This window comes from Ixodes scapularis, unplaced genomic scaffold (assembly GCF_016920785.2).
Source record: "Ixodes scapularis isolate PalLabHiFi unplaced genomic scaffold, ASM1692078v2 PGA_scaffold47__10_contigs__length_4178495, whole genome shotgun sequence".
NCBI lineage: Eukaryota > Metazoa > Arthropoda > Arachnida > Ixodida > Ixodidae > Ixodes > Ixodes scapularis.
This window is the reverse complement of record NW_024609876.1, coordinates 3,585,447-3,604,445: the sequence shown is the minus strand read 5'-3', so window position 1 is coordinate 3,604,445 and position 18,999 is coordinate 3,585,447. Positions and strand designations below refer to the sequence as shown.

The window sequence follows — 18,999 nt, the reverse complement described above, 5'->3', positions numbered from 1 at the left end:
AACTTGGCGCTTGTCCTTGTCGTACGTGTCTTTTTTCGTCCTGTTTCAGTTCACGCCTTTTAACATTTTAATCTGTATTCTGTAACTGAGTTTTGTCACAACACAAGGTCACTGTTCCCAGGAAGAGGTCATTCCTGTTTTTTTTTCGAATCTCTGATAGTTGACAAAAGACGTTTTATTGTTTATCTTGTCTAGGTTTGTTGAGGACAACTGGTTATTATACCTCTGGGTCACGACAAAAGCCACTGTTCCCGTTTGCAGTTTGAGCCATACTCTTTGTGCTCCTTAGTCGGGGGGGAAGGTTTTGGTTTTTATAGAAGTAAAAAGTATGAACCAGTAGATTTTATGGGACTGTGTGGATGTGTCTGGGATGGGGGGGGGGGGGGGAAGGGAAGGGGGAAGGGAGCTGTCACTATCAGTACTGCACTTCATGCAGCCACAGGGTGAAATGGACGGGAAATGACTACATCTGGGTCTCTAGTGATTTTAGAGTATCAATGCCTGTTCCAGCAACACTTCTGTGTAACTTTTGTCATGGGAGAGTTGCGGTGTTAACAGTGGCAAAGACGTGAATGCCAAACCCAGCCGAATAAATATCATTTGATACAGGCACGTTCTTTTGAATTTAGCAGACATTTATGCCCAAATGGCATTTATTTTTATTTTCAATTTTCCAAAATTGGGATTACAGTGAAATTAAACTTTGTTTTTTATGCATTGTAGAAGAATGGGTGTTAAATAGTAAAGTGGTAAATATAGACCGACACGCTGTTTACAAACAAGCACGTGTGTTCCCCCACACCAGGTGTGGGTACTGCGCGTGCACAGAAACCAAATTTGCGTGAGGTGAAAAGTCTGCGCACGCGCAGTGCTGTCAACAGCGCCATTGCAGCTGCGTGACTTCAGGGCCGCATGTGGGTCTATATGTTCTTTTTCCAGCTTTCCAAGTGTTGGTCCTGGAGAACCAGGCCAACATCCTCACGCAGCTTACCGAGCTAAGGAAGAGTGTCGTGGCTACCTCAGCCACGAAGGTAGCAGTTGCGCTGCCTCCAGACGCCCCCACGCTCCCTGCAAGCACGTACGACGGCCTCAAGGAGGTTAACGCTTACGCTGCCTCGCAAGACAAGCTGGATGTTCTGGTGAGATTTTATGACAATTTCGGTGTATAGTTGCCATAATCAATGCGTAAATCATATTTGCACCAATTTCATGGTTCCCCGCCATCCTGGCAACTTAACTTTATCAGGTGCATATTTGTCCTGTGAATGACAGCATGTGTGTTTGTGATGAAACCCCATGGTTTGACAGAAGGGCAATGAGCCAGATTTTGTGCATGTTTCTATCTGTTCGTGAATTCATAGAAAAAAGCCTCAGTGCGGGAAAAAAAAATTGTTGTGCCCATTGTAATTTGTATTTTGGGATTGCAGTGGCTAAAATGTGCTTCAATTACAACTACAATTTAATTTTTATTCAGAAGTAATGAACCACAATAACGGATGTTTCAGGAAAGCAGTGAAGTAAATTTTTTTTTTATTATTGTGAATTTTTTTACGAGCTGATGTTAGCGGCTGTCATCAGCTCATTGCGAAAAATTTATTGCGCCAATGGAAGAGCCCACTGTAATGAGACATGACTAAGACCTTTATGGTGATATCTTTCTCAATAATAGTGTGATATGGCTTTTGCTCTATTTAAACCAATCTGCGACATAAAAGGCAGGCAACCAAGATGGAACAAGCAAACTGCTGGGTGGCTTTGCAATGACTAAAAGCTATTTACTGTAAATGACCTAATTTCCACAAGCACCTAATTTTTACAACTTGCATAAATTTAAAAAAATAGACCCTGCAAACATATTTTCCTGTGGTAACAAATCGATCCGTGCACTCATGCTTGTAGGTGATGGGCTGTGCCGTGCTTTTAGAAAGCGAAAAAGTTGTCGGGTATCAGTGTAATTGGTTGAGTTTTGAGTTTGACCAGATTCAACTTTTTCTAGCCTCTTGCGAAAAGTTTGACAAAGGTTCGATTCAGGTTTGACTGATAAGCGCATGCGCGACAGGCTGGAACTCTACCTATGATTTCCGGTTGCTGGGCAATTCCATTCTCTTGAATAACGGTGTGCCACACCTGCATGAACTCGTCGTGGCTTGTAGACCACGTCAAATGCCAACGACAATATCGCCATCCATGATGCAGTGTCGCTCAATGAAGTCATCAAAAAGGGAACGACGCATAGCCAATAGTTTGGACAAAGTTGACAGCGTCACAGGCACCAGGATGCATGATTTGACATGTGCAGAAGCATCATGTTCGATGGCCTTCAGCAGTTTGTTTACGACCAAGACAGCGTTGCTCACTTCTAGAGAGCGATGCCTCCGAAAGGAAATTATATTTAATTGCGAACCAGCGCACAGGTAGGCAGTTGCTCAAAAATCCAAACACACAAAATAATGCACTCACACAGTGCTGTGTCAGTGTGTTTTCTGTGTGTTTGGATTTCTGAGTAATTGTCTGCCTGTGTGCTGGTTTGCAATTATGCCTTATCAACTCACCCAATCTGCAGTATTAACAGGAAATTACTGATCACTTTCCTGAAAATGAGGTTAAGTGGAAATGAAATTTCATCAGCACCTCTACTGCATGCACCACATTTTCATGTACTTTTTATTTATTTCAGGGCTTTGTTTTCCTTTTCACCTGGCAGGTTATTAGCTTACAAGCAAATATAGAAGTTGGACACATTTTTGTCATGTGTAGTCGAGGCCCAGAATTGTCATTCTTATATTTTATTATATGACTCTTGGGTTGTATAACGTTTTTGCGCAGCCCCCTGAAAGTTATATAACGAGGGTTCCAATGTATACAATATTGTTTCTCTTTGTATACACTTCAAAAAAGCAAACAGTGGATACCTCCTCAACTTGGAGGCAGATCAAGTACCAGAAAATACCAAGGGAGCACCCACCTTACTTTCACTGAGAACGGAGTTAATCTAAACATGCATGCTTGTCCACTCAAATCAGGCGCTTAACATAGAATTTGCAGATTTCCCAAGTTTGGGAAATGTTAATAGTGGGCACTCCCGCAGTATTTTACGGTAGTGCATTTCACCATGGGAAATGTACAGATTGCAAGATAAGTTTATTTATCTGATCATTAACTGAGGGCAATATTCTTGGGAAGTTCCGGTTATTAGAGGTCAAATCTCATAACTATACAGTGGAACCTTGAATATGCGACTTTCAGGGGACCGCGCAAAAGCGTCATATGATATGCGAGTCATATAATTAAAAAAATGATTACGACTTTGGGGCTTGGCCTCGCATGATAAAAATATGTGTAACTCCTTTCGTTACTTCTATGCTAATAACTTGCTGGGCGAAAAGAGAGCAAAGCTTTTAAATAAATGCAAATGCAATGAAACTGTGGCGCGATAAAGGCGCCAGTACAAATGTGTTTTCACTTCACGTGGTTTTTAGAAAATCGATCAGTGATTTTTTTTTTTGCAGGCTGCACTCTTCAGAAGCAAGTTTGAGTAGTGCATGCAAAGAATAACGTTGCCACTGCCACTGCACATGCGCCTAACGCTAACCCAGTTTTGCACCTTGCGTGCACTATTTTATCATACATCATTTTTTGGAAATTGCATTCATACGCAAAGAGTTTTAGTGTTCCTTCAAAGAGGATTCGCAATGCGCGAGAAGTTGGCTAAAGCCAAAACGAGCACTGTTAGAAAATGGCAGCTGCTGCAGCTGCAGGCTGTGGCGGCTGCCGCCGTTTGGGCAATCGTCGTGAGCACAATGTCGGCAACATCTTTGTGACTGCAGTTTTCAATACTGTACGACATTGCACTCTTATGGGAGGTACACGTCACAAACGGTTTAGAAGACTAGCAAGGTGGGCAATAATTGTCGGCTGCTTGCAACGCGCAAACGTTTCTTGGTGAAGGTATGGTGTGCGAAGGTCAATACACAAGACCTCTCTTGTCGAGGTGACGGAAATACAAATACATTTTTTAAATGTATCACGATACAGAGATACAGATACCTGAAAGTGTCTCCGAGATACTATAGTGATACATTTGTATCGTTATACTGCCCAGCCCTGGTTGGTAGTAATTCAGGATTTTAGGATTTCAGCTTTTAGTTCTCTAGTAATTGTTTTTCATCTGTGTATTCGCTAGGTATTTTTGCATTTTGCCGCCCGTGCACAGGCAGGGTGAAGTGCTGAGGCTACTTGTTGCCACGTTTCGTTACTTGTGAACCCCATTATATTATTCCTGTTTCTATTTAAATCATTGTTTTATTTAAACTACCTTTATTTTAAAACTTGCGTTTCGTCTTTTTTATTGGCAAGAGCCATGGTGTTGGCCGGTCGACTGATTGTCAGTTCTTTCTTTATTTTCTGTTTATAAAGACCTCGCCACGGTGTAGGCCGGTCGACTGATCGTCAGTTCTTTCTTTATTTTCCGTTTATAGTGAACCACGAACCTGTGCGCGTGCGACGGCTTACAGCAATAGGTGGCAGCGCTGGCTGATTCACACCAAGAGCGTTCTAATTGCAAATAAACATCTGCAGGTTTTTGCACTCTATGACCCTCTTGGGATTTCATAAATGAATTCCCCAGATCAATAACTCTCTTGCAACCCTTGACCCACTCATAGATCATGACTTTTCTGATTGCGGATGAGCCGTCTCAAGAGATCTTGGAGCGACCTGAATAGCGCTGAGCGCACATTTGGCTGTCTCTTTCAAATTTTCGTACCGAAACTCAGGCTTTTGACCTTCTACCTTTTTTCTTTTGGCCCAATGAGCGAAGTGCTATTAGTAGCATCCCAATATAAATTAATTTATTCGAGCCCAAAATTAGTTTCATGGGCCTTTAAGACAGAAACGCCCCAGCAGTAACTGACGCGACCACGACCTAGTTACGCATTTATTTTGATGTTTTCAAACAATATAATGCAACATGTCTTTGCAGATTTGTATTTATTGGTCATCAACGGCCTATCGGGTAAATTTAAAAAAAAAATCGAGAATGGTTATTTTTTTTTAATTGCCACACAAAAATTGCAAAATTTTGACTTTTTCCATTTTGACGAAATATCTGAGCACAGTGCAGAAAACGCTTCCAACTGTAGAACGCTAATTAATTTGTTAAAAGTTCACAAAGCATTAAACACTCGATGCAAAAGGTTTCAGCTTTAGAATATAAATTTAAAGCAACTTAAAAATTCGCCGAAAAATGCCTCATTATGTAAGATTTGCTCGAGAAGCCAAGTTTGGCATTTCGTATCCCTTGAAATATATGGTCATATAAGTTAACTGGAACTAATTCTGGTAGTAAAGTATGCCTGCAGTAAACGTAAAAACTGTTGACTGTGTACAAAGCTGCACGCTTTAGTCCTCCAGCCTTCAAAGTTGCGTCATTGCGCAGTTGGGAAAATCGCTTTTTCAACCTTCTCTCGAATGCGATTCTTCTCACGAATACAAGGAAGTATCTTGCAAAAGTAAGGTCTGTCCCATTATTTGGACAAGTTTAGCTACCTCATATAAAAATATGACTGAAAACAAAAAATAGGCATGACACCACCATGACCGTCCATATCTGAACACACCCTATGGCAAAACCTTGAGACATGCTTCGAACTGATTTGTGCATGAATTTATGATTTTGTTTTCCAAGTCTGCCAAATAAAGTGGGCCCGGTAAACTATGCACATGAATTCAGAAAAAAAAAAAAGGAAATGGAGGCTATGGGATTCTAAATTTAAGTACTAGTTTAAGATTCTAAACTTCGATACCAGTTCAGGATTTTAAACTTCAAGACTTGGTGCGGCCGGGTCTGCACCAAGTCGTCGTACAATGCGTGACGTCGCAGGAGCCGGGGTTGCGTGGTCAGGGTTCTTCTGTAGCAATAAATTCAGTTAAAAGGTCATTTTTGCCCTGCACCTGAAATCTAGCAGTTTTACGCAATTTATTTTGCGGGTTTTTGACTTTTGGGATGGCAGCACAGAGCAGCGGTGGCCACATTTCAGCTGGTGAGCTGCCTGTGGCTCTTTACGCGTGCAGGTATGGCTCGCAGCTCCCTGGTATGTCAATTCGCCCCCTCCCCAAGACCACAAGGGAAAAGACATAAAAGAAAGGGCAGTTTGTGTTTTCGCAGCCCAACCTCAAGGTGCTTGTTTCACAAATGGGGACACGTAACAAAGAAATGTGATGAACAGCTGCTTTATGACTGGAATTCGCTGTGGCTATAAGTGAGGTGAAAGGAATTAAACAAGTATAATGCCTCCTCTTTACCTTTTTGCTGCGACTCTTGAAATGGTTATTTTTTTATGGCTCTTCACTCGTGTCCACAACGGCCACCCCTGGTTTATAATGTTTAATAAAAATAAGATTACATATATAAAGCCATACACTACGTTTGAGAAGGCAGTATATTTGAAGCTGTACCATTCCAAGATAAAAAATCGTTCAGCCTTTCCAGTCTCGTGAAGAAGAAAGACCAGCGGAGCTGTACTCGATACACTCTGTGCTTCTTCTTTGTCGTCGTCTGTTTTTCGCGCTGTTTCCTACGATGAATTCTCACCAACGTGCCCAACTATCCATTCTTCTATTATAGCTCGACAGGTTGGCGCCATCTACGAGTGACGGCGGAAACCACACTGGTTGTGTGCTTGCCGCCATCGCTTATATATGGCGGTAGCTGTCTAGGCAGGTTTGTGTCGACATACCGGACACGATCCTAAGGAACCTAGCCCTTAACAGCTCCGCTGTAAAAGTTGCCAAAAGAAGGGTGGGAGTTATGAACATTAGACAGCAGGCCATGCATTGGATTGGATTGGAAAACCTTTATTGCCAACTTTACCGGTATAATCAATGTGCTTTGATGTTTACTATATACACATTTATTTTAGTGGTCAATCATACCAGACAGAAATCATGAGAAATCGTGTAGTCCCCTGAAGCCTCTTTAGCATAATATGCAGGGTGTCTAGTGACCGGGAAAACCAGGAATTGGCAGGGAAATTTTAATTTTCGAGAAAAATCGGGGCATTGTCGGGGAAATTGTCAAAAAGCGAGCCCAGTCAGGCAAAATGAGCCGGAAAGGCCATCGAGTGCCCTGAGCAAAGACTTGAGGACTTGGGGGCAGAAATATAGGCAATAAATTCTGCTTAGAGTGAGGCGTGAGCTCTGCTCCCCCGATGTACAGTGTGCTGCCCAATGCAAACAGAACCGACAAATCCAGTCGAAGCAATGGATTGGATTGAGGGCGCGACACTAGGCTACATCCAGTTAGAGCCTCCTTGTAGTAGATATGGTAACAAATGGGAAAGCCGCAGACTCCAATCCAAGCCTTCAGCCGAAAGTATCCGAAAGTGCGTCTGGCGGCCATGTTGCCATTTGGTTATTGACGTGTGCAGCTGAGCGTCGTGTTTTCATCGTGTTTCCGGAAGTGGCCTCTTCACTGACGATGTCAGCAGCAAGAAAGTGCTTGTTTAACCCGGACTGGACGAACCCAAATATTTCGGTATATGCAAGTTGGATTAAGCCTGTGCAAAATGATCCTCACAGTGCTCAATGCCTTGTGTTGTAATGGTCTTATATATTTACCCACCTCTAGAGTGGTCAGGGAATTTCACCTGAAATTGTCGGGGAAAGCCTGGAAAAGTCGGGGAATTTCAAAAGAATAATTTACTAGACACCCTGAATATCCGGTTTTTGTGGTGTGCAAGGAAAACGAAAATTCTGAAAATGTTCTGTTGGAGTGCCTGTGGACACTCTAAATGTGCTGAGACATACTGTTGAAAAAGGTTTTCCTATGATGTAACATGTCCGACGTTTATTTGACTCGTGGTACAATGTCGAACTACCTCTGTGTATGACTTGTTTTTGTGCTCTACCTATTGTTTTTTTTTTCCTGTGAATTTTTTGTTTTTGTTTCTCTATCCACCCTTGAAAAGAGTAGACAGCCAAGGGGATGGTTTGGGTAATAAATCTGACAGGTTGGCTAAGAAACCTATTTTTTGGGATTTTTGACTATCTATTTGGTAGTCACCTATCATAAATTGCCAGCTTCTGGGCGATGTACGAGATTATACCTTGACATGGCTTTTTCCTTTCATTAGATCTGTCTGAATTTGGGTCTCATGGTGGTTGTGTTTCGTACAGGTCCAGCACCTAGCCCTTATTGGGGGCAACGACGAAAAGGACACCACACGCCGGGTCCTCTGTGCCCTTGTGAAGCACGACCTTGCCCTCAGGTTGAGCTGGTGTGGGTCCGGGGGAAAAAAAGAAGCCTTTGGAGATCTCCAAAACCTGCGTACCGTCGTGCTTCGTAAGTAGTCCTTGAGCTTATTTAGGGATGCTGTGTGATGCAACGCTTGTCGCACAAATTACCTAACTATAAAGGCTGGGTTAGGCATTAACATTGGTTACATAAACAGTGACTAAAATAACGAGCGACAGAGGCACCAGGACAATTAAGACACTTTGATGATTTCCTGAACCCACTCGAATTGCTTATGTTGTTCACAGAATCCGCGAAATTAATTGGTCACGAATATGTCTCTCTGCACGATGCTCGAAAAAATGGGCCACAAGGGCCCATATCTGACATTTTTTAGCAAATAGAAAGAACACCTTCATTTGAATATTCAAACCTGTATCCTCACTTATTTAAAAAACAACCAATATTAAAAAAAAAAGTACAGAAAGTAGTTTGTACGGTAACCAGAAACGGAGATCACATTGTATGCCTCAGCTTGAGGTACTTCATCTTGTCCCTCTTGCCTTGTCTGGACGCATTCTGAGCTGCAACAAGGAAATGCATTCTAGTAAGCACAAAGAAACGAATAACTTGATTTGTCACTTCGACAGTGTGCTCTGCGCAGCCAACCAAGTTCAGTCTGTTTTTGGAGAGGCAGGAGATGGGAGATACCTTACGCTGTTCGCCCTCAACTTATTGAAGGTGAAACAGTATGTGATTCCATCTTCCATTATTTCAACTAGGTCCTTGAGTGCCTGGGACGGGTAAAGAAGGCCTCCCCTGTCCATGTACTTTGTCAGGCACGACTCCCCTGGGAGCGAGGGCGAATCCTTGGGCTGAAGAAGCAACCTCGAACACTCTTCGCACTTGGTTTTCTTCAACATTTTGCGGGCAGCATAGCCACTAACATAGTAGGTTATCCGAGAGTCGCTTTTTAATGCAACCGTGTCACCGTGCTCTGGCAATGCACTACATGCTTTTATCATCTCATGAGCCTCGTTCAAGTAGTCCGCATCCAAGAGATCGGCCAGCTTGTTTTGCAGTTTTGCCGGGTCAGAGTTGCTGCGAGGATCAAGAAGGCTGTTTAAGAGTCCTTGTAAAATGTTGCCGCTTGTGGGTGACCGTGCTAAGCTGTAAAAGCTCAGGCAGTTCACTGAAATCAAGAACTGCGTCGGCGTGGGGTGGTCGTTGCAGCCTGACATCTGTCTCAAGATGCCAAACAGGTTCTCGATAGAGTCCTGACTGAGACGTGCGGTCATCAAATACTTGAATCCCAAAGTCTTTGTCACGTATGTCAGGAGCGAGAGTGTGCTTGCAAGAGTCACCCGAAAGCCTTCAGCTGTAGCTTGGCTCAAAAACCCCAGCTTTCCAACAGTGGCTTCCCAGTTGTCAAGGTATTGTTGAAACCTCTTGATGTGCTTGACTTGTTCCATCTCTGGTCTCAAACCAGTTCGGCGGTGCCTTTGAAGTCATGGAAGTGATGAGGTCCCTCAGCATAGCGACAAACAATGAAGTGGCCACTGGGCTCCCAGGCCCATAACGGCTCTCCACTTCATGTCTGTATACATAAAGGCCCCTCAGTACCTCGTCACTGAAGAATCTAAATGCAAGATTCACTCGCATCTTCTCGAATCCATTCGGCTGAAAAACAGCCATTGTTGCGTGTGGCATTGCTTTGAGAGGCACAGTACTTGCACTGTCGCACTTCCATGCTTCTTTTACGAATTCGCTGCTCACTCGTCCATCTGGAGTCTGAAGCCCTGTTGAAGATATAGAGTTCCGCACACATTTTACAAGGTGCGGGAAGTCTGAAATGAAGTGTAGATACCGGCTCGGGTCCACTGGATGTTGAACTTTACAGACTGTCTTCGTGAGCTTCCCGGCGACACCAAACATTTTCCACATACTCCTGTTCCAGGAGGCGGCATCGCATGTGATGAAATCAACAAAAAGTCCAGAGCTCTCCGCAGAAATCACAGCATCCGCAACAATTCTGGACAGCACATCTGCCTTCACATTACCTCGTGCGCCAAAGACGCCGAGGATCTGCTGCCATTTTCCTGTGAACGGCTGAAACAGTACCACAAGCCCTTGTCGCAAGTGACACTTTCCTGACCCGCGGAACTGTAGCTGCCGAGGTCAACAAATCTATCGATGAGTCCTTTTTTGTTGAACATCAGGCTTTCTGAAAGCTTCGTTTCATCAACAAGAAAAAAGCCCTCCGTGTCGCCGGTATGGATTGATGTCCTTTGACTTCTTGGCTATTGCTGCAGACACCTTCTCAATGAAGCCAAAGCTGCTTTTGTAGGTTTTGACGTATGTCTGTAGGCACGGAGGGCTTGGGACTACCATGAGCTTGTGTGTTCGAATATGCTCGTACAGTCGAGGGCTCTTCATGTGCATGACAATGCACTCAAGTATCCATTCTTGATCAAACTTCATACCGTTGGTCCCCTTCCTCGTTGAAGCTTTGCAGCTGCTGCTTTTTGCAGCTGCTGCTTTTCGCAGCTGCTGCTTTTCGGACAGTCCTTCTATCTTCCGCTCCAAACTAGCGGTACTGGTGGACTCATTCTTTGTCTTCATCTTTTCAATGTCTTTCTTCAGGTTTGCTATGTTGTGCTTCTGACGTCGAAGTTGCGCATTTTTTCTAATTACCTTTCGTGATGCCTCAACACGGGTCAGTTTTGTTCTTGTGCTCTAGTAAGAAGCCTGGTTCAACAGGAACCTGCATAGATATTTGCATTGCAGGCATCGCTTTTCATTTTGCGAAACTCCACCACATTTCACACTGTGAAGCTTGCCAGCATATATCTTGTGCTGTTTTTCTTTGCATCATGTCAATGCCCGTCACCATCTCGAACCCCTCACAAGGAACAAGGGTATTTATCTGCGAAAGCAGGTCCTTCACAGCATCAGCGCTGTCGACATCCAGAGTTGTCACCACTGATCCCTGTACGTATGCGGTGCAGTGGATACTTGTCTCGCTAGTACAGCACAAAAGCAGCTTCTGAAAGCAGAGAGTTTCACCATTTGGTGCACACACTGAAAACGCTACGACGTTCGGTGCTTTTGGGATCGCGTGCTTAGCCCGGTATTTGCTTGGAAAATCTTCTTCTTTCATGCTCTCCAACTTTTCTTTGGTGCTGGGCTGCGTTACTGGTGTGATGCTGGCTGCAACGATGCGCTTGTCTTCACGAATGACGTCGTCCCTCTTTTGCTTTCGTGGCATGTCGCCGTTGGACGTCACCGACTTCCTCTTTGACAGCAGTTTCTTCGACAGGCACGCGGGGATGTTCGGAAACAAAGTTGCGATCGCATTGGCTGTCAGGCAAGGGCGACCACGGGGAATTTCCACCGTCTCGCCATTAATGACGTGCGTGTAGTTGCGAACTATGAATCTCTCGTCAAAATGCCACAGTGCCTTCTCTGGCTCGCGCGGGCGCCTCATTGTCGATGCGCGCGCCACCTCTCATCGTCATGAAATACTAGCGCGCCTCCTTGCACGGCGCGGGCTAGGCGATTCTGACACCTCCCCCTTCTAGCCACCGTAACGTGTCCGCGAAAGACACCAGAGATGTGGAACGGCGGGAAGCGACCTGGTCCGGCTGGTTCCCGATTTTCCCACTTACTGGTGTCCGTTTTGCTGGAGTCGCGAATTACCTTCACACCATGTGATACATACACTGTTTCTTTTAGTAGGCTAATTTTATTCCGACATGACAGTACTAGAAATGTCAACACGTATTGCGCTAGTCCCTTGAGAGCTACGCGATGCCTACCTAACCTTGCTCTGCCAACTGGTATGTCAGCATCGAGTTCCAGTTGTCTAGTGACAAGGTGTTCATGTCATAGGTGGTAAAAGATTGGTCCTAATGCCGTTACCAAGGCACAGCTCAACAGCATTGTTCCAGCACTTGAATCAAAACGCGTGCATGTCCACTCCAATTCTGATCAGGTATTCACGGTGGCTTTTGCTGCCAGTCTTGTAGTTCAAACTTATCTTCCTGCATGTTGGCCTTCACCTGCATCCTCAAGACAACAAATAATGCTGCTGCGACTTGTTTTCATGTGTGTCACTTTTCAAATGAGCTGTGTGGGCTATCTCCTTTAGCAACAATGGTAATTCTGTTGGCTTCGTCGCAATTGAGTTTGTAGGAGGCGACCGCCGCTGTTGAGCAGGGCATACTTAAGCAGTGAAAGTGGACACTGCGCACCACTCACCACTTGCAGCAAGGCGCACCACAGGCGCACCGCGCAAATTTATCTGCATCGACCAGATCCGAGTGACATGACACCGCGAGAATATGACGTAGGGATGTTAGCACAGGTTACAATGGCTGCTGCTGCGCAGCGCCCATTTTCATTGCTCGTGTGTCCCCTGCCTCAGTCCAGCTCCAGTAAAGTTGGACATTCTGGTGCCCTTAGGTCATGCTAGCTTCAACATGTCTTTGCATGGACACGGTGCCGAAACAAGCGTTGACGGAAAGACTGCCACTTTTGTTTTGATGCAAAAGATCTGTGTGTTTCAAAGCATGCCGAGCTTCGGTTGGAGATTTGTGTTGCCAAAAACACTGTCGCCATAGCAAGAATCCGCTCCCGCGGTGATCGGGACATAGGAAGTTCACCTTTTCTGTTTGCTTCCTCTCAGTTAAGAATCTGTTCATGAACACTGATTTCTCCACTTAGGATGTTTGTAAGCTATGAATTTCTTAGCTGCCCTATTTATTTAAATATACTCTATTTACTCAAAAGTAGGTCGACCCCCCCCCCCCCCCCAAAAAAAGGAAAAAATTTGAATATAGGTTGACTTTGTTTTTTACAGCGGAGCTGGTAAGGGCAAGGTTCCCAAGGAATGTTTCCGGTACAAAACACTTGTCAACAAAAACGCCTCTGGACAGCGACGGCGGCAAGCACACAACCAGTATGGTTGCCACCGTCGCTCGTAGATGGCGCCAACCTTTGCAGCTATAATAGAAGAATGGATAGTTGGGCGCGTTGGTGGGAATTCATCGTAGGAAACAGCGCGAAAAACAGACGACGACAAAGAAGAAGCACAGAGTGTATCGAGTACAGCTCCGCTGGTCTTTCTTCTTCACGAGAGTAAAAAGGCTGAACGATTTTTTTTTCTTTTTTGTTTTTTAGGAACAGGGGAAAGTTTGGACAAAAGAAACAAACAAACCTTTAATTACAGCTCTCAGCTTAATCACAGGGCGATACCAAAAACTTGATCATCGTCAGAACTTTTGGACGTGTCATCGTCGTCCGAAGCTTCGTCACCCTGGCAGACATCCTTGCAAATTCGCAACAATACCTCACTGACACTGTTGTAAAATGCCGACAAGAAGAAATGAAAGAAGGTGGAGACTGGCAAAGTGACGAAAGACCAAATACAAAGACACAAGTAACGCTGGCAATGCTGCGAGCCGCCATGAGCAACACGCGAGCCGCCGCAAACAACAAACAAAAGTAACCTCCGTTTTTTGGTGTGTCTTTTTTTTTGTGCACGTTTGTGAGGGTTGGAGGGCAAAGAGCATGGCGCATCGCATTCCCCCCCTCCCCTGCCCCCTTGCCAAGCAAGGGGAATGCTACAGGTACCATGGCGAAACCCAATGCCCAAGAGATGTGCGCGAGAGCCCCGCGGGCGGGCCGTCAGCTGCTGCTGTTTCAGTTGTTTTCGTGCACCAAAAGCTTTTTGAAACAAGGAGTGGTGCAGCTCTACAGCGACGGCGGCTCGGTGACTCGATAGCTTAATGCCCCCAGTAGGGTCACAAAATTTGGTCGCAAATGTGGGTTGAAATTCTTTAATCACGATTCGAGGTCGACCCTTAATTTTTGGCTACATTTCCAAAAAAAAAAAGTTTGACTTATATTCGAATAAATACCTGAAGTCTACCTTTTTTTTTCTCGCGGATATGTTGTCAAAAATTAAGGGTCGACCTATATTTGTGATCAAAGAAAGTGACAGACATTCGTGACCAAATTTTGCGACTTTACCGATGGCATGCAGCTGTCGAGCCACCGAGCCAGCGTCGCCGTAGAGCCGCACCGCTTCTTGTTTCAGAAAGTTTTCCGGCAGCCTGACCGCGGTGGCTGCTGCTCGCACGCATCTTTAGGCGCCGCTCACGCATCCCCCTCGCCAGAGCCGTATATTGGGAGAGTCTGGCCAGTGGGTGGGGCGATGAAGGTGCTGGAGAGGAGAAAAGCGAAGGAAAGGCAGGAGAGCGGCGAAGGAGTGAGAGAGGAAGAAGGGAGCTAAGAGGAAACCACCGCCATTTTGGTGCAACACACTGTAGGCGCTGAGCACTGTTGAAGGTACGCGTTGTCTGCTACAAGCATATCTTTTTTTTTTGCCCCAATAAAAGTTTGTGTTCAAACGTAGACAACTTAGTTCATTAGCTTTTTAAGCCACCGAGGAATTATATTATATCATTTCATTGCCAGAGCCTGCCAAATAAAAAGAAAGAACCGATAGTGGATGTCGGTCCCATGCATTCTGCTGGGCGAACGAATGGAAACGGCAGCTCTTCCTGCTCAGCTGGGAGCAGCCGTGAGTTCATGCACATACGCCTCTCGCTCTGCACCGCGGGCTGATTGGCTCATTGGTAGGGGGGCGTTGCTGCAGCAAGATCATAGACTGGCCTAACTCTTCCTATATACGTCTCTGCCCCACACTACGCAAGGGGGGAAAGGAAGGAGACGGACGCAATACGCCATGCACTTTGCCCCCTTTCCTCTATTACTCTCTTCCTCGCACACTAGCACAAAAAGAAAATAAAGCTACGAAATACTGAGGTTATTTTTGTTTTTTTTGTTGCTCATGGAGGCTCGCGCGTTCCTCGCGTCTTTGCAACACCCCTCCATTCTCCCCATCAGCGGACAGTGCGGTGTTAGCTATGTGCTAGTTGAACCAGTCATATATTTATCTTTGGTCCTGCAGTCTCGTTCCCGTCTATACCCAGGTGCAGGGAGTAGGGTCAGGTGATAGAAGGGAGGTGGTTGATTTGTTTGACGAGCGCACAGACCACACCGCACCATCACCCAAGAGGTGGGACAACGACCTTGCATGGTTGATGGAGTATGGCATCTTCGTATATTGGCTTCTTGGCGTCGCCAAGTCGCAGCATGCCAGCATTATGCCAGAGAACCTAAGCAAGCACAAGAGAGTGCACGCAGCTGATCCGGGCTCTCGGTTCTTTAAGTTATACATGCATTAATTTGAGGCAGACTGGGTTCACTTGGAGCCACACTTTTGAGTGCCAAGATACCACCAGCGAGTTATTCACTAGGTACTAGCCAGAATATGCTGAAGGAGCAAGGTTTGAAGCCAGATTTTATAGCAAGAGCTAATTTAGCAACTTGTAGCTGATAGGAAGGTTTTGTAGCTATTTCCCTTGATTCCATCATGTGAATGCATCTTGTCTATTTTTCTGTTCTATGCAAACATCGCTTTCAGGCAGTGTGTGATTGTATAGGGGAGAAAAAGGTGAAACAAGTTTTGGAGCAATTTTTGGAGCCGAAAAATGTTATATCGGTATTTTTTCCCACCCTGGTTCCAATAAGTTGTCAGTGCCATTACGAACCAAAAAAAAAAAAACACACGCGAGTCTAATGCGCACAGATGAGGACAAGAAACACAGGCTTGCTGCAAAGTAAGGTGGGCACCAGGTACCTCAAGCTTATACGAGCTGGTGCCAAAGCGCAATTGTAGTGCAGAACCTTTTAAAGCGGTGATTCGAGAGCATGAACAGGGAAGCACGGTTTACTACAACCAGACATCGATCGGATGCTCGTAGAAAGCACCGTGCAGGTAGAGAAAAAAAACTCCCCACAAAAGTGAGTCACAAGGTAAATAGTGAAATGATAGGAAAATTATGAGCAGCACATGCACGCCAAATACGGGTGTGACCGGTTCATTCGATTGCTCACGCACTGGAAGCATGTGTGTGATAACTAGGGTGACCATATTCCACAAGGTAGAAAACGGGACATCCCAACCAGGGGGAAGGGGGGGGGGGCTACTAAAGATTGAGATTGGGAGAAAAGGTTTAAGGCAAGACACTGGTTCTAAAATCGACTTTTTTGTTTATTAATGGATTATAATGAAAGTCAGTGTGTATATGTGTTTAGGCTTCCTCTTTTCAAATATTCAATTAGTTCTGCAATATCTCAGTTATTTTTTGAGTTACGAAGAAAATAATGAAGCCTAATTAGGTCATTTTTTACGACTCATTAAGGAACTTTCTAATACGAATTTTTTTGCATAAGTGATATGGATTTGTAGCTAAAGACCTGCCGTGCAAGATGATGCTATTTATATTTTTGTAAAGATAGATCATTGTATAAAAATACTCTAATTAGGTCAAGTACACTATTTACAAAGCCTAACGAGGTCACACTATCACTAATAATAAAATTTTGGGCCCATACTGTCATACAAAAATACCATCACCCTGCAGTTCACTTCTTTCTGAATTCAACGGTATAAAGTTTATAGAAATCCTTGAAGAATAATGTCGTGAAAACAACCGTAAGGCTAGGCATGTAGACGAAAAATGTGAGGCTGAAAAAATTGCAGTTGCAGTTTTGCCACTCATTGCATAAAATTGAGTAAGGGATCCCATGCAATAATGTTCAGCAATATGGAGCATTGTTCTATCTGAACAAATTCAGACGAAAAATTCTGCAATCCGTTCACAAGAACCTTTAAAAAATAATATAAAACTGATAAATAATGTCTGCAATGTAAAATAAAGTTATAAAAGAATGAGTAGACTCTATAAGGGACAACGGGAGGAGGCACCGAGGGTTGCACGTTCCGAAAGCAGATTTTGTTTGGCCCTGAAAAGGGCCTTTGTTCGTGTAGCACTTGAAAGGGGAGCCCCCTCACAGCTGTCCAGGACTGTAGTCCCCAGCTGTTCCGGTTTGGTGTTGCCTGGAGAACCTCTGCTTTGCATTGCTGCTGCTCTGGTGGGTAGCGTTGGCCTTACGCAAATGCAGATTGTCCTTCTCCATGCTGCGGCGTACAAGGCAGTCACCGGCAGCATAGCCCAGGCTCGCAGCAACGGACTCGCTCATTGCCCGCCTGCCCTGATTGTAGACAGCAACAGCTTCGGCAGCAGCCCTCTTGACGCTGTCCAGGGAGGCATTGGCGTTCTTTGAGGTTTGCGTCCAGATGACCGAATGCAGGCTCTCGCTGGCATTTTTTGTCTTGCCTTCGCTGCACCGTGCCAGCAGGTTTTCATCACTGAGCCTTGCAAACACTGGCTCGAGGGCGGCCCGCACACAATCTGGAAGAGGGTTCTTGTGCGCAGGTGGACACTCGCCATTTGCCAGGGCTCTGTTGAATTTGCACCACGATTCAGCTCCGTCGGGGCACTTCCTGTGGTCTGGGGCACTGTCCGTAGACGTCATGTGCAAGAGGGTGGCTTCCACTGCCCTCTTCATCCCTGGCACATTGTTACTGTTGCTCCTAAGGGCATAGCTGTAGTAGTTTTGAATCTTCTTGATTCGGTCCTGCGTCAGTCTGCCCTTTCCGCCGAGTGCTTCACCCTGGGCCTTCTTTTTCTCAAGGAGGTTGCGCAACGCAGCCCCCATCCGCTTGTGCATATGATTGACGCAGTCCTTTTTCTCGGCCTCGACGAAGCCGTAGACTTTTGCCTCGGTCAACGCATGAAAGGTTTGGCTATCTCCATCCGAGAGAACTATGGTGTACCTCAGTCCGTGCTTGGCCAGGGATCTTTGAAACATGGTCAATGCAGCCTCCACTTCCATCCGACCTGAATTGCAATCTATGTTCCTCTGGCACTCGTGGGCTGCATACCAGTCGCCGTACCTCTCTTCCTCCGGCTCCGGTCCCAGGGCACACCCTAGGCAAAAGTTGGAGTACACCACATGGTCAACAACTAGGCCGGAATACAGCTCGACAATGCAGCCCACACCAATGTGGGAGCTGCGTCCTCTCGTCATCCAAGATCCGTCAAAGATCACGTCGATGTTGCCGACAGGGTTCAAGAAGTCTGCATACAGTCTCTTGACAACTTCTGTGGTGGCAGCTTCACTTGCGCTTGCTGACTTTTCGCAGGCTTGCACATGGGTCTTCAGGTGTCCCTGGAAGGTCTTGTGATGCAGGCCGTGGTGGGACCAGTTCATGAACGCACAGAAGTCTGCGAGGGCAGTGACTCCTTTCCCAATTGACTGAATTCCCTTTGTTGCCCTCATGTTCACTTCGAAAGGAGTGATCTTCGCCGTTCCGGCAACTCTTGGTGAAGAAAACTGCTTCTTCTCGAACTCGCATGTGGCACAGACGAGCAGAAGCTTGACTGCCAAGCCATACTCCTTGTCCGTGGCCTTGCTAAGTGTCAGGGTTCCCGCACCGCAGCTTCCGCACTTCGCCTGCGCGAAGAGGTCGTTGAAAGCTTTCACGTCCACTACAATGAACTGTGTCCCAGCGTCGCGCGTCTGGCCTCCTGTGGTGACGCCGAGAAGGTCGAATTTGCGCTGGGTCGCCGACTTTTCCGATAGCCCACGCTTGCATTCGTCCGATCGTGCGACTCGTTGCGCCTGCGCTGCCGTGGAGTAATATGCGGTGTCGACACGATCCGCGCTCGCAAAGCTCGACAAACTGCCGCTGCTGGATGGAGTCGCGATGTCTCCGGCTGATGTTTCCGGAAGATCCAAGGCATCCGGCGGTGCCGATCGCGGTGGCGCACTTGCAGCAGACAGCTTCG

General features: G+C 45.8%; 1 protein-coding gene across 1 annotated transcript in view; it reads left to right on the top strand.

The window, feature by feature from the left end:
• The first annotated feature begins 727 nt into the window (after positions 1–727).
• Positions 728–18,999, top strand: part of LOC120837863 — a 28,777-nt gene continuing 10,505 nt past the window's right edge. Inside the window, exons 1-3 of the mRNA XM_040207483.2 lie at positions 728–731; positions 940–1,139; positions 8,176–8,341. Of these exons, the coding sequence (XP_040063417.1) occupies positions 728–731; positions 940–1,139; positions 8,176–8,341 (370 nt within the window). The remainder of the gene's footprint in view (positions 732–939; positions 1,140–8,175; positions 8,342–18,999) is intronic.